The sequence below is a fragment of the Cydia amplana genome, chromosome 11 (assembly GCF_948474715.1).
Source record: "Cydia amplana chromosome 11, ilCydAmpl1.1, whole genome shotgun sequence".
Taxonomy (NCBI): domain Eukaryota; kingdom Metazoa; phylum Arthropoda; class Insecta; order Lepidoptera; family Tortricidae; genus Cydia; species Cydia amplana.
In genome coordinates, this window is record NC_086079.1 from 5,731,807 (window position 1) to 5,748,010 (window position 16,204).

The 16,204-nt window shown below is 38.9% G+C and overlaps 1 protein-coding gene across 3 annotated transcripts in view; it reads left to right on the forward strand.

Annotated features, from left to right (window-relative positions):
* LOC134651903 (uncharacterized) overlaps window positions 1-15,024 on the forward strand; it is a 186,944-nt gene extending 171,920 nt beyond the window's left edge. Inside the window, exons 1-3 of one of the 3 annotated variants that reach the window (XM_063507006.1) lie at window positions 6,048-6,159; window positions 7,115-11,465; window positions 14,816-15,024. In XM_063507006.1, the coding sequence (XP_063363076.1) occupies window positions 6,106-6,159; window positions 7,115-11,465; window positions 14,816-14,826 (4,416 nt within the window). In that variant the 5' untranslated portion in view covers window positions 6,048-6,105 and the 3' untranslated portion in view covers window positions 14,827-15,024. Of the gene's footprint in view, window positions 1-6,047; window positions 6,160-7,114; window positions 11,466-12,420; window positions 12,618-14,815 lie in introns of those variants that run through there. The other 2 variants (XM_063507004.1, XM_063507005.1) reach the window with 2 other exon arrangements.
* Window positions 15,025-16,204: the final 1,180 nt, after the last annotated feature.

A 16,204-nucleotide genomic window follows, 5' to 3' on the forward strand; every position in this document is an offset into this window, starting at 1 on the left:
CGCGTGCCTCCGTGAGGGACGAAACATACGTAATGCGACACTATGATTGGTCGAATTTATTTGTTGTCCACCATAATCCATACTAATCTATGGTGGGGAATAAAAAAAAAGTGAGACTGTGACAAGGACAATCAATAGACACATAGATTATCCCGTTCGGTCATTTCCCCCCACCCCTCATGCCTGGTCCAGTTAAAATACTAGGTTCATGATTTTAGCATTGTATGTCGAGGTTGTAACTGTAATCGGGCTAAAGTTTTCGAAAGTTTTGCTTGTTACCTCGCTTTTGTAAATTATGAACTCATTTTTATACATCTTATAGGTACGGAAACCGTAATGGCGGACCTGACTCATCCCAAGCTGATGATCCTGGCGTTGTTGGCGGACAGGAAACCGGTAGACCTGCATATATTCAGGAACTACCAGTCGGCACAAGAAATCCTGGACGCGCATAATAAGATTAGCCGTAAGTTTTATTTTGCGAGAGACACTTCCAAAGTGGTAAAATGTGTGTCCCCCCCCTGTAACTTCTAAAATAAGAGAATGATAAAACTAAAAAAATATATGATGTACATTACCATGTAAACTTCCACCGAAAATTGGTTTGAACGAGATCTAGTAAGTAGTTTTTTTTTATACGTCATAAATCGCCTAAACACGGAACCCTTCATGGGCGAGTCCGACTCGCACTTGGCCACTTTTTCTACCAAGGGCAGATGTCCGACTGACGGCCCGTTGATTGCCGGCGAGGACATTTAGCGCACGAAGAAAACTCATATATAATCGTTTATTGCTTCTTGTTTTTCACCGCCATTCGGACTGCCTCGTGATGATCGTCACTTGCTTTTTACGCCTGCGCACGCTTTGTTTGAAGATTAACTACTCTTCTTACATTAGCTCTGGTACGGGCCTTCAATCACGGATGAAAATAGATGAAAAACGAGCCGAGTATATTAGTCGTGAACCCTGCCACTCGGCCGAATCTCCCGTCGTTAGTACTAACTTTTAAGTGGCACAGACGGTTAAAAAGTGGACGAGGTTCCGTATAATCGTTGTGAGCAATATGAAGCGTAATTTTTACAGTTAGCGACGGGGAATTTCAAATGATATATGAAGCAATGAGGTAAATGGACGGGTCCATTGCCTATTAATTCAAAACAGACAAACGGGACTACCCCGGACGGTAACAAACGACCACAAAATGGGAATCAGGTGGATGTGTTCTTGATCTGTCCCTGTCAAAAGTGAGATTTCTGCAACCAGAAACGTAGCTTGACACTGACAGATCAAATCCATAAAAAACCAGATCAAATTCATTACAATCTGAATAAGCCTCCAGAACTACTAATACAATGATTGCATTTTAGCGCTTTATACACAATAGATTTTACCATTACCACCCTCTACCGTCTTTACAATCCTCTACCGTAGAGGCTGACGATGCTACATTGTGGCAACAGAGGGCCTACCGCGAACCACGTTCGACGTGTTGCCTCCCTGTCACACTTACGTAGGAATTTACAAGTGCGACAGAGAGGCAACACGTCGAACGTGGTTCGCGGTAGGCCCTCAGGCTGCAGACAACGGAGTAGCAATACGAACGTAGCACTAGCTTTTACGAAATAAACTGTCATTTCACTTTACGATTTCCCTCCGTCTCAACAAATTTGCAAAAATAATACTAATTTGGTATTAAATTAATCTCAGTATTCTCAGTACGGTACACGTCACTTGCTAAGATTAATTAAGTACAAAATTTAATAAAACACTACCTTCTGGTCCGAAAGTCGCACTTCTAAACTGCTCAGCTACATCTTTAACCTACAATAATGCGTAACATTACAAAATAATATCAACCAGTTCCACTTTAACAAGGTAGTATTACACTAAAACCCAGTAATGATAATGACTGTATTGCGTCGACACATTACTAATAGCGGAATTGGCCCCTCGCCAAGTGTCCTTGCCGAAAGAAAATGTAACTGACTATCAGGAACGGAATACCTGATTTATTTATTTAAAACTATTGGGGACCGTTATTTTGGTAAATTTTAATTTAGCTGACTAAAATTATTTAGGTGACATGTTGATGTTAAAAACCGGCCAAGTGCGAGTCGGACTCGCGCACGGAGGGTTCCGCACCATCAACAAAAAATAGAGCAAAACAAGCAAAAAAAAACAAGCAAAAAAACGGTCACCCATCCAATTACTGACCCCGCCCGACGTTGCTTAACTTCGGTCAAAAATCACGTTTGTTGTATGGGAGCCCCACTTAAATTTTTATTTTATTCTGTTTTTAGTATTTGTTGTTATAGCGGCAACAGAAATACATCATCTGTGAAAATTTCAACTGTCTAGCTATCACGGTTCGTGAGATACAGCCTGGTGACAGACGGACGGACGGACGGACGGACGGACGGACGGACGGACGGACGGACGGACGGACAGCGGAGTCTTAGTAATAGGGTCCCGTTTTTACCCTTTGGGTACGGAACCCTAAAAATGATTCTATAGGCGGGTGCCTTGGTGCTATTAATATATATACTAGGTATGTATCCCCATGCGACTTAAAAGGATGACTCACGCTAGAACGGTCCAAATCCGGGCCGAAGCGTCCGACATTTCAGTTTTCTATAGAAACCATCACATACTCACCGATTACCTGTGATAGCAAATTAAGTGTTGGACAACTCGGCCCGGACCTGGACTATTCCAGCGTGAGTCATGCTTAATTTTAGTAAAAAACCACTTGCTAATGGGTTGAGAAATACTTAAATATCTACTTATGCCACAATTTTAGCTAACCCGGAAACTGTTTATTTATTTTCAAAACTACTGGTTATTGAGTTTGGATTACAACTGTATAGGCCTACATATGTAGTGCATAATTATTTTCCATCGTGATATTTTCACGGAAACGTACGAAGTTCGTACGTTTCCGTGAAAATATCACTACTACGTACTACGAACGTGTCTTGCTATTTCAGTCAGTCTCGGTACAAAAAGTACTGAGGTTGACTCAAGTAGCATCATGACAAATATTTTTTCTTCAGCTGTCAAAAGTATAGCTGTCATAACTAATGATATAATTTCTGTTATTAATGGCAAAACTACATTGTTACTTCACCTACACGCAGCTAATAATAACTAGACATCTCTCGGACTAATTTATCGGTATTTATTTCAGTAGACTTACAAATAGGTTCGCCTATACAAAGGAACCCTAAAATAGTGTTTCAAAAGCGACACGTGCACTTGACTCATCTCGAGTTATATTGGGAGTAGCCTTTGATACTCCGTTTTCTCGAGATACTGTAGGGACGGACATCTAATCTACTTAGCTTAAGGGCTACAGTGTGTTACCGCGGCCGGGCGTTTTTTTTTGTTGTCCCCTACACTTTTTTTTTAAAATTTGGCATTTTTTATGTTATTTCTACTCAGAATCACGAGCTCTTTCTATCCTAATAGGAGAAAAAAAAGTGTCCTAAGGTTTTTATTTCCATTACGTCACCATTTTTCATAGACTTTGTATGGCGGTCGCGGAATGGAAAGATCGAAAAATGTATGGAAATTTTGGGACACTTTTTTCTCCTATTAGGATAGACAGAGCTCGTGATTCTGAGTATAAATAACTTAAAAAAATCCCAAATTTGAAAAAATAGTGTTGGGGACTACAAAAAAAAACGCCCGGCCACACACTCTACGAGTGGTATGGGAAATAGCGAGGGAAGTATGCAGAGCAGTATGACGGCCGTGGGCAGACTACGTCTGTGCCTACTTGTCAGTTGGAGAAGCTAATGGTTTATCCACAGGGTTTATCCATGGCTATGATTATCGATTATTGGTGGTAGGTACTCGTAATATGATTGAGAGCTTTAAGGATGACTCGCGCCACGCTAGACCGCAGTCCGGGCCCGGGCGTCCGACATGTCATTTTCTATGACGGCTGATCGGTGATCACGTGGTGCTTTCCATAGAAAACGAAGCGCCAGAAGCTCCGGGCCGGCCCCGACCCGGTCTAGCGTGAAAGCGTGAGTATATTGGTCCTAAAGCTTTTTGTCCAATTCACAATCAAATTCCACAACTGGATATTGAACGTGATGCAATGCGGACTTGAAACCAGGAATCGTCTTTTCGATCTGAATTTTCTAAGATGGAAACGAAATGCGAAATGCACTTTATGCGAGAATTCTTAGATTGGCTTTGAAAATGTCGAGAGCATTTCCTTGATACGTCAAGCGAAGATTGACCTTCGATCATAGACCACATACAGACTCGCTACTCAGAAAAAAAAAATAGCCAAACTCATTGAAAATGCAAAAAATAACTGAAGTATTAAAGAAATAAATTTTGATCAAAATCTTAAAACCGATTTTGTTGTTACAACACTATTGGCCGGTGTAATACAGTTCGCAAGTCCCAATTGTTACCTAGGTACTGTTTTGCAAATATTTATTTCAGTGTTTTTGAAGAGTTTACGAACTTCGCAAAGTTAGAGCCATTCCACACTAGCCTAGCGTCTCTCGAGCGTCGGCGTTTAGTCAGCGCTATGGAATGAGTCGCTGCGCAGTTGCGTCAACGTTGCGTCGAGCAGCAGCCATAGAGTTGACTAGACTAGACGCCGACGCTCGAGAGTCGCTAGTGTAGTGTGGGGTGGCCCCTGTGGAGCTAATAGTCAGGTTTTGTAACAAATGTCCTATAATATCCATTTATTATTTATTACCCGTCTAGCGCAAGTGATCTGTTCGATACAGTCGGCAAATGCAGTGCTCCTGTAAAAGCTTTCTCGCATTAACGTGCATCGCCATTAGCTGAAGTGCCACATTAGCTGTTATAGTTAGAGGGAGATACTAACGATTCATTGAGAGATTAGAGTGGGAAAGAAAATACATTTATTTTACGACACTGCATACGGAGCGTAGAAGTTTTAGGGTGAAAACGCGTATTTTAAACAGCAGCAGTAACCCTAAAAAAAAAATTAACAGTTGTTAAGTCCTAAATAGGGTACCTAAATTTCAATTGCAACATGAATGGGTTGCTTGCAGTTGGATGGAACACCCTGTTTTGACCCGTTCATATAGGTAAATAAGATCTACAGTTGTGAACATAATCCGTTGAAAACTATGTCGTAGATTTTATTATAATTAAGTAATAGGTTAACCTCCCAAACGAAAATAAACGGAATGTAAATAACAAAGAGTAATAATAAAATGTTTTAATTACTTACCCAAGTCAAGCTGCCAAGTCCTGTCACCAATAGACAAACAACTAGGTACTTACTCTTCATTCATCTGTCGATGCACATAAAACGTCGTTTACGATATACTTATCTATTTAAAACTAAATAAATCACCCTCTTATTTCACTAAACATTACCAACCTCTATAAATTAGTTCAGCTGTAGATTCCATGCGTTCCCAACTGAGAATTGCATACAAAATAAAAATAAATAACCGCTCGTGAGTTTATAAATAATTAAGATTGCGGAGCCGATGCCCATGGAGCCGTCTGTGTTATTATAGGTACGGAATATAGGATAACATGGATTTCACGCACCTTAATCCACCAATTTACCAGTTATAACCCCTATTCCATATATATAAAGTTTATTTTAATCAAAGTAGTGTACAGAATGCGAGACTGAAATAATGTCGAGATTTCACGAGTCGACGGGACGAGCGGAGCGAGACGCACGCGCCGGCGCGCGGAAAATGTCTAAAAATACTTACGCGTTTGTTTTTCTAACAAATAGAGTGTAGTATTTTGGAATAGGGACTAGTTATCGAACCTACTGAGGTTAATCAGTGTTTAAATGTGACGTGATAGTGTTAAATTTAACAGCGGATTGCTAAATGAGTCGCCAATTTGATTTAAGATAATGGTCAAAAATATTTTTTTGTAAAAAACGTGAGAAGCGATGTGAAAATTTTGTTGTTTTAAACTTTTTTTAGTTTGGGGGTTGTGAATTAATTTGGAATACAGTGTTATGTGAGAATTGTGGTTAAATAGTGGCCATGATTGAGGTAGCGGAACGACCGAATAACAACGGGTTGTGAATTAATTTGGAATACAGTGTTATGTGAGAATTGTGGTTAAATAGTGGCCATGATTGAGGTAGCGGAACGACCGAATAACAACTTTTTCCGATCATTCCTGCCTGTGAGTTCTTTGATAACTTTTTATCATAAGTCCAACTACATACATGTACCTAAAACTAAGAAAAACATGACTTATAAGTAGTCACCGTACCCATTTAAACAGTTAGCTGACAAAAAGACGTTAAACAAATGGATCTGAATCTGACTTTGAACTTTTAACCTCAGATATCCACCGATAAGCTAATAATAATATCGCATTTTAGGAAGTATACATAAATCAAAATTATTAAATTCCATAATAGTAATACTTCGCGTCAGAAACAAAGAAACTATTCATAAAATTCTTAAAATTGAATAGCAGCCAACACAACGCCCTTGACTAATTTATCTTCTAGATAGCTAGGCGAGTTTTTCGTTCGTAGTTCGTAACAACTGTCGTTAGTTATGTAAATTATATGTATAAGATAATTTTATCGCCAAGAATTTGTTGAACTTTTCTGTGTACATTTATTTAATCAGACTTTTAATAGTAGTTTATGCAACAGTGATATAATAAGGGTTCTTAAAATTCAAGGGTCGAAGTTACAAAACGAGACGTAGTCGAGTTTTGTAAAAAAAGACCCTTGAATTTTAAGAACCAATTATGAGCTGTTGCATACATTACTTTTTCTATGACAGCTGCAGCAAAAAAAAAAAAATATTAAAAAAAAAGAGTTATTATTTAAAAAAAATTGAGTTATTATTAAAAAAAAAAAAGAGTTATTATTGTAAATGAAAACATACCTCTTTCAATCAAGATGATCGGAACTTGTATCTTTAAAAAAAATGAAGCAGTTGTATTATACTCATAAGATGACTGCTAGCAGTCATCTTATGAGCCTATAGACAAATCATTCAAATGACATTGCTTTAGATATCACTGTCAGTCATTTAATTGACACATTTAAGTGCTGGAGTAGAAAAATACCTATTTAATGTTGTTCCATTTTGTTTATCGTTTGCTTTTTGTTTTTCAGGCAGTCAACTCACCTCCGGTACCGCACCGAGACATCTCGGGGGCTTCTTCGGCGGCTTACCGACCCTATAACGGCGACCATGGAGCCCTACAGCACCAAGTCACCAGAGCTCCGCAGCCGGCCGACCCAGAACGGAAGAAAGACAAGAAGTGGTCCATCGGGAAGCTCTTCAGGCGAAAAAAGAAGGACGACGAAAGCGGATCTTCATCAGAAAGCGAAGAGGGCGGCAGTTTGCGCTCCACGTCTAAGAAGAAATCTAATAAAAAGAAGAAAAGGACACCTGCAGTCAACAACTTCGATCATATAGTCATAAGAGAAACTAGGCGGGCGCAGAGCTTAGCTAAACCTAATGGTCGTGATTTCACTGACGATGGAGTGCTTTCCGACCCATCTGCTGGCTTCATAAACTACAGGCCCAAAACCAGAGAAGTTCAAGCGTCAAAGGAGTCACTGAGCTTAAGGGATGACGTTTCCACCAGGTCGGGAAGAGTCGGTCCAGAACCAACGATGAGAAAGACGAGGAAAGGCCGTCTAAAAGCCCGAGTTGAAGCATTGCGGAACAGCATGAGAGGGGAATCGAGCAGCGACGAAGAATCCTTGAAGTCTTCGAATTCATCTTCAATGGTCCGATTCAGGAGCGACGACTCATTGATGCGTTCTCGTGACAGTTCGCTGAATAAGAGGTCAAGAACCGCTCGAAACGAACGCTACATCAAAAGACTCTCGAGAGACGAAGAGAACCAGCTCAACAAGGAAGCCGAACTGCTGCAGCAGGGATACACGAAAGCGGAAGTGGAAATGCTTACACGAACCCCCACAAGCCAGAGCAGTGGTTACGGCACCTGCAAACGGGAACAAAATAAACAAAAACCTGAACTTGGCAACGATTTAACTCGACGACCAATCAAATCCGAGTCAATATCTTCATTTCCATCAACTCAAAGTTACCCTTCATCAATCAATTTTAATGCCAAAATTAACAACGAACATATTAACTATTCCATACCGTTTCAAGGTAACTTTGTCAAAGAACCGATTTACGCTAACAATAACAGGGAAAAATCTGTGCCACGCCCTGATGAAAACGGAGATAAAGTCATGTGCGTTAAGTTTCCTCTAGGAAATGTTACAAATATTAAAAGGGAGGAACGAGCCCCACCAGTGCCACCCCCTCGAGATATGCATAGAAAACTCGCAACCCCTATATCGATGTACTATGAAAACCATTCAGTAGTATCCGATAGGATGGGCAGCAATCAAAACATTACGCACGGCGTACCTAACAACGACTTCGAACGAGTAATGAGACGGAGTCAAGAGAGGACGATTAATCATGGGCCTAATGGACTACGTCGACCGATATCGAACTCAGAAGATCATCTTGCTATACAAAACAACGAATACTTGCAACATCTGTATCAGAAAACTGAGCAGCCTAGAAGGCCAGCATCAGTTTCCGCTGAACCTAATCACTATGGAATTTATGCCTTTACACCACCATGGAGAAATAAAACCGAACAACCCAATGTAGTAAAACCCGAACCAGTCCAATCCAGGAATGATTTCCTCTACTATGCTGACCATAGTCCCAGATCTCGTAGACCTATAAGCATAAAAACTAGTCAAAACGGCTACGAAAATCAATACCTTAGCGATTCACAAACATCAGTCAATGTCGCTGAGAGTGTTTATCGTAGACCAAGAAACGCTTCTGAATTTTGGAAGAAATTAGACGATGCCGAAAGGCAGAAAAAACAACAGAACATCTATGCCAACTCTAGAAGCAACAGTGAGCATGTCAGGAATACACCTAGAATGCACCATTATTCAGAGGGAAGTAATAGTATACCGAGTCATACTGAGAATATTGACATGCAAAATAAGAATAGGGCAACAAGTGTTGATCAGTCACGGGATGTTATAGATGGTGCCAAAATGTGGAAAGCAACGACCGAGTATAAGAGGTCGGTCACCGTTGAACCGCCTAAAGCGGTCACTTCCCCGACCTCTAAAACACACGTCCGTCATAAATCGGACACCTTTGTGACTAACAGCTATCAAATACCTTCAGACGACGACAAGAGCTCAGAACGTCGCAAATCAACGAACCTTGATGACGCTCTCAACGAACTTGAGGCAATTTACAATAGCTTAGGATTAGGAGACGAAGACCTGTTAGACAGGGCTGAAAGACGAGAGTCAATGACTCCAAAATACAATGATCACTTCAATGACTGGAATGGAAACGATGACGAGGTCCAGTTGAGAAGTCAACCATCAACGCCGCTTCGGCGGATATTAAGGAGATCAACACTGCCCGATAAATTGCAAGACGATATGGCATTCCGTAGAATGAATTCGTTCTCAAAAGAAAAACCAAATTTGAAGGAAGCACAAGCACAGATTAGTTACATGCTTGCTTCGCCGGTGTACGTACCTTATGCTTCAGATGACGAAAGATATTCGGGGCGGGACGAACCAGATATTGTCCATGACGACGTTGTTTATAGAAATATAAAACAAACTAACAACCGTTTGAAAACTCATGAACCCCAACCACCATTTGGAATTCCTCTAGGGCCAGTATCTCCTGCTCCTCAAAGTGACTATCTACATGCGACACCTGAAAGTAAGGGACGCTCGCGATTTATTCCTAGGAGATCACCGGACCTTGTGTCAGATGATTTAGCATACAGAAGTTTAAGGAAAGATGCTAGACATTCATCGTTGTTTAACGGAGAGGATTATGGTCACATAAATAACAATCACAGTTACAACGAGTATCCTTACACTAAAGAATCTGCAGCTAATCTTAAAAAGAAACGAGCAGTTAGGTCTCTTTCAGCTAACATTTTTACTATGATTCAAAAAGAAATCGACGACGCGCTTAATATGAGCAAAGTGGCAACGTTGCAAAAAACTCATAGCAATAGTGATGTCATGAGGCGCTTACGGGACACTTTCGAGAACAACGACAACGAGCCAGAGCACTATCCACGAAATAAGGTAAAGCAAAGGCATAATACTGTTGGTCTCTTCGTCAATAACTCGCACTCGCCAAATCATCATTTCGCAAAAGACGACTCATACATTCATAGTGACGATAAATATCTCCCCAAACCTGCATCTTGTGATAAGTCCAAAAGTTCATCTCCATCAAATCGATCACCACAAGCTTCTAAGCGGTCTTCAAAAGACGAATTTCAGCAGGTCCTCACTATGCTCGCGCAGGAAGCAATGGACACTAGTAATAAGTTAGGCGTAGCTTTAGCTGAACTAGATAAAAATAGAAATAATAACTCGGAGAAAAGGCCAGATATAAATACCAGGATATCAGACAGTAGGTCACATTTCTTGAATGGCCTAACCAGTGATTCTTATGATAATTCTCAACCAGAAATAAAATTAGTCAACGTACACTCTGAGGTTGTGAGTGAACCCACTAACAGGCTTGTGAAGTCTGATACTGAACAAACTAAAGGTCAGAAAACTGAAGACAGCCTTCTTGCGATATCAGATCAGTTATACAGAGTAGAAGATCAACTTAAGCATAGCCATGAGAAAGAGTTGAATTTTGAAGACGAAAGTTTAAGGCTTTCAAGTTATATCGATAAAGCTGAAGAGCCATTAAAGGCCCAAGAAACCACAGTAATGACTCCAGAGAAAAAACTGGTACCAGATGTTTTTCCATTAACAGTGCAGAATGACTCTATTAAAGTTGAATTAAAGAATCAGAACGATTTTGGCTATAACAATGAAAGAAAATTATCTCCACCTAAAATAAAATCGACCAATCCCTTCTTGAACTCAGATGAAAAATTACAAGAAATAAATGAAATAAATGCCTTCAAGGAATTGAAAGACGGCATTTCGGATTTAATTGCTGGAATATCGCAAGTTAATGACAAGTTATTTGTTCCTAAATTACCAAAAGATGACGATAGCAATAAACCTAAAGTAACGGGTATAACTGAGGCTAGTAGGCAATTGAGCCAAGTGACTCGAGAAGTGCCAAAACCAGTACCTAATAGAGCATCTGTTAATTTATCAATTTACGAAGACGATTTAGAAGTAAAGAAAGATGCCGCCGATTCTGCTGAATATAATTCATCCGAAGAGTTGGCGACAATATTCAATTTAGATGGCAATCTAAAACTGCACAGTGTTGATCAAAAGGAACCTGAGAAAGTGAGAGATGAGCTAAGCTCACCAAAACTAGTTCAGACTATGAATCAGCAACTAGGGCGGTTGTCCGTAGATCGGATGGACGAGCCAGCGAGCCAAGACCTGCCAACTAACGTAGTACCGTGGCGAGCAAAGAGGCAAAACAATTCACAAAGCGAATCACGAGGTACGTGGCCCATTATCATGCATGGAGTGTGGTTTTCATTCTAACCATCGCTTTTTGTGTCTCACATTAGACGTAAGTTTCGCAAGCACCAATCATACCAGCGGAATAACGAAACCGCTTTTTGGCATGATATTTTAATGGTAATCGTATAGGTCACACTAAACGATACCGATACAACGAAGTCACGAAATGACAACTGTTTAATAGGTAACATTCGGCTTTCCAAGATATTCTTTTGTTCAAAATAAATAGCAGTTATTTTTCCAACTTATTCTGGTTAGTCTTAAACTAAAATTCTGTAGGTACATGTACCTCCACCCAACTCTAGCCCAAAACTACAACTATGGTCTAAAAATTAGAAGTTCAAGCCGGAATTAAGTATTGTTACCCATGTCTATTTGGTTTTGTCTGGGTTTTTTATTCCATTTAAACAAATAATAGAACTACCTACATTAAACATACTCACAACATACTACATTCATTCAAATAATAGTTCCACCTAAACGAAGTTATTCAAATTAATTTTAGACCATAGTTGGAAGCTATTGGACTAGTGTATTACGGTTTGTCGAGTGTGACCTACATTTATCTATCCAAACACCTGAGATATTGTGCTTGCTAAAGTCAACGTCAAAAGTATTGGTTCTTGCAAAAGTATAGGCCTGTAGGTGTATACACAACGCGTTTTTGTAACGAGACGTCGGACACGCATTTGTATCGATGCAATTGAGGATAAATCGCGCGTCGAATCGCGTTAAGAAAACGCGCTGTAGATACATAGAGAGACCACACACTAGCGTCTCCCGAGCGCCGACGTCAAGTCAACTCTATGACTGCTGCTCGACGCAACGCTGCCGACGCGACGCCATTTTCCATAGACGCCGCAAAAGACGCTAGTGTGGGGTGTTAACCCCAGCACCAATTTTGATTTTTCTAAGCCCCTCTGTTTTGGCAGGCGACGCGCAGAAGCGCGATTGGCACGATGGCACGTTGATGTTAGCTTGTACCTACACGCTGATGATAACCCAGCACCTGGCCGAGCTGGACTGGTTGACACTGCTGGGCTTGCTGCTCGCCGTCGTCACTATCATCGCTATGCTAATTATTTAGTTTTGGGGGATATTGTAAACGTGATTTTCATGATGATAGACACTTTAAGGCTTCGTCACACAGGCGAGCTTTCCCGTGCCCTTTTACATATAAAACGCTCACGCTCCCTCACGCGCCGCCCGGAAAACGCGCTTGTGTGACGAAGCCTTTAACCATTTGACCGCTGACGAGCGGCTACTGACAAATATCAACCGTCGTGCATTCCGACAAGGTTCACGATAACGCGCCCAGTTAATGTCGAATACGACGACATTTTTTTTCTTTATAGTCAAAAAGTATTTTTTTATTGAAAGCGTATTAATTATTTGTCACATATTACACGTTAGCTACTTAAAAAAAATTACATTATCCCCGAAACATATATCTAACAGTTACGAAATGCTTTAGTTTAAGATATAGAACTGTAATTAAAAAACAACACAATAATTATGAATACGAACATCACGCAAATATTATAGAAAATCATTAGACGCATTTAACCAACCAATGCTTTAAAATAGAATATAACGCTGAGCAAAATCTTTTTTTAATTGTTTTTTTTAACGGCTAATTAACCAAACATTTATTCATTTTAAAAAAAATGATGATAATTATCATTTTAATTACAAAATCAAATGGAATCAAGAATCGTATTGCGTGATTTTCTTTTGAATTTTTCAACATATTTATTCATCAAACATATAATATATTATTTCGTTCAGTTCACATATGTTATTTTTTCTAGCTATAGCTACTTAGTATTTTAGCTGTGATGTCTTTTCCTTATTATTAATGAATGTATCAGTGAATTTTATGTGTTAATTTTAGTTTTACTTAATTTTAGTTTTACTAATAGGATAGGTAAATCTTTAATCAAAACTAGGTTAGTTTTAATATCGATTTTGGCTTTTAGTGTTTTAGCGCATGTATTTTGCATGGATTTTTTAATTACTATTATTACTATTTTTAATTGAGCGAAAGTGGTTAAGAGTTCATAAAACTAAGAATAAAAGCAATCCCACAGTTTAACCCTTTCACCGCGAAAGATGTCAACTGATGCGCGCGGCTACATCCCAATATCAACCTTCGTGCATTCCGACAAGATTCAAATACGCGTGCCGTTCAAAGGGTTCATTTTCCTATGCTGATCAGCACACGTCACTAAAAATAAGATTAATAAATTCTAAAAGATGTAACTCTTGGGTACTTTCGTCTAGGAAAATTCTTACTATGCTAAATATGTATCAACCTGTTCAACGGACGTAAACACTGATTTACATAATGAAAGAAGACTTGTGCAGATATTTTTGAGCTGACTGTACCTAAATCTTAACTTATGGTGTCAAGAAAAATAGTTCAGAACTTCAATCCCAGTCTAAACCGTTACAACACACTAAAATTAATGTACTCATTTTGTGCACAATCATAATGTAGTACATCTAATAGTTCCCATTTAAACATTTTGGCTACGAAAGAGACAAGTAACTATAAAGACTGGCTGGAATTTCTCCATTTATAGGAGTATGTCTCCATTGTTATTAATAGCACGACTTAGGAATGCCAGAAGCCTTAAGATCGGTTTTCCTAGGATAGCGGTGCCGTCATATAGCGGCCGTCTCCATACTAAATAATACGGTTAAATATGGATGTCGTAGTCTTTGTATGGAGACGGCCGCTATATGACGGCACCGCTATCGGAGGAAACCAAAGCATTACCGCGAAAACCGTAAATCGAAATTTGTTTACCTGCCTCTCGAGCGCCGATAACGAAATTTCCATTTTCGACATTCGCGTTTGGCCTTCAGAGCTTTGGAGCCATCTGTATCAATGATGAGGCATGCGTCTTAAGGAGAAACAGTCGTATTTATTAACTAATTTGTATATCTACTTGCCTGAACTGAACTGGGATGTAAGTTAAACGTACTAGTGCTCGACATGCTAATGCCCAATAGATGACACCCAGCTGTCACCTCTATTGACAATGACTTAAGTTTCAAGATGACATGTACTGGGACTGCGTCGAGCACTAGCCCGTACCATGAGCCACTGACAGTGTCAAAACTGACATATACGCTATCGAGAACGTAATTTACTTTCTATACATCTCCCTCGCACTAATATGCGAGTACGAGCGAGATGCATAGAAAGTAAATTACGTTCTCGATGGCGTTTATGTCAGTGCCAAACTGGTGGTAGACAGACAGTACCTTAGCTGTTGACGTTACAAGCGAGTTTTCTATAACTTTATGGTCTATTTCTAGGTGAAAACTGATACCTGCGAGAACTCTGCCAACTGCTTACGTATAAGATAATATAAACTCCTTTGGCACACATAGTTTTAAGAAACACGAGATTCCGTACCAAAATGTAAAGTCTAATTTTAATTGTTTGTTACCTTAACATTTTGTATTGTATTGAATTTAAGCTTATTTTGTACAGATTTATGAACATTAGGAGATATCGCTTCTTAAATTGAAGAAAAATGTGTATTATATGGATGTATTTGATGTTACTTGACAGTCTGAAGATGCTGAAGTACCAACGTTTTTTAAATTAATTAATTTTATATTTCATTAGGTACCCTTTGCTTTTGAACTAACATGCAAAATTATTTGAGGATTGTCCCTTTCGAATAGATAAATGTACCTGTAATCTACATATTCCTACTTAGCAATGAGACCTAGGTACCATTTTTAAAGATTTTCCCACATTATTATTATTAATTAAATTATTTTATTTTAAATGTTACTGCATAAATTTCTCGTGATAAATATAGGTACGGAGATCTCGCCACCAATCCGACTAGCATTTTGGTATATCAGTTATGATTAAATGTAACTAGATGTAAATAAATATTAAATACTTCTAAAGTCTCCGTAAAAAAATTTGTCCTACTTTGATTTTCGATTACGCCATTTATTTACATAATTTACCCACTCAGTGAACTTAGTAGATGTAGTTATTTTGGTATTAAAAGTGGAAATCAAAACACATGAGACGGTGGCCTGGTTAAGCAACACCATCTATATGGGATTAAGAGAAATACTACTAGTACCTATGGAGTATGGACATTGATAGTATTTATTATTTATTTGTCTCTATATACATACCATGTGTGTCGATGTTTTGTAATTATTTCTGTAATCTATCCTATTAAGTGACATTTTAATCTATCTTTGTATGTAGAGGCTTCCAGTTATTTTTAAGGAGAGCGTTATTTATATGAGAGAGTTATAAGTTGAATAAAAGTTTCAGTTTTATTATTGAGTTGTTTCATTCCCATTCTTCAACCTCTTAAGTCCCAGAGCTTAAGTTTTGTTTATGAATTTGGAACCTTGTCCTATTTAGTATAAGTTAAAACGAAATTTTGGAATAAAGCATTTATAAAGGCCCCTGGGACTCAGGAGGTTAATCTCTATCAGTACAAATTAAGTAGGTACATATAATAAAAAATATGATAAGAAGCTATCATATTAACTCAGTAACCTCTAATCTCATATCTAAATGGGTTGGTTGGTATATTTTCGCAAACGTCACTTTATTCTTCTAATTATTATATATACAAGAATAAGTAAATTGTAATTGTCATGTCATAAGTATTATGATTGCTAACTCAGGGAACCAAGGACGAAACATTTATTTATCGTAAT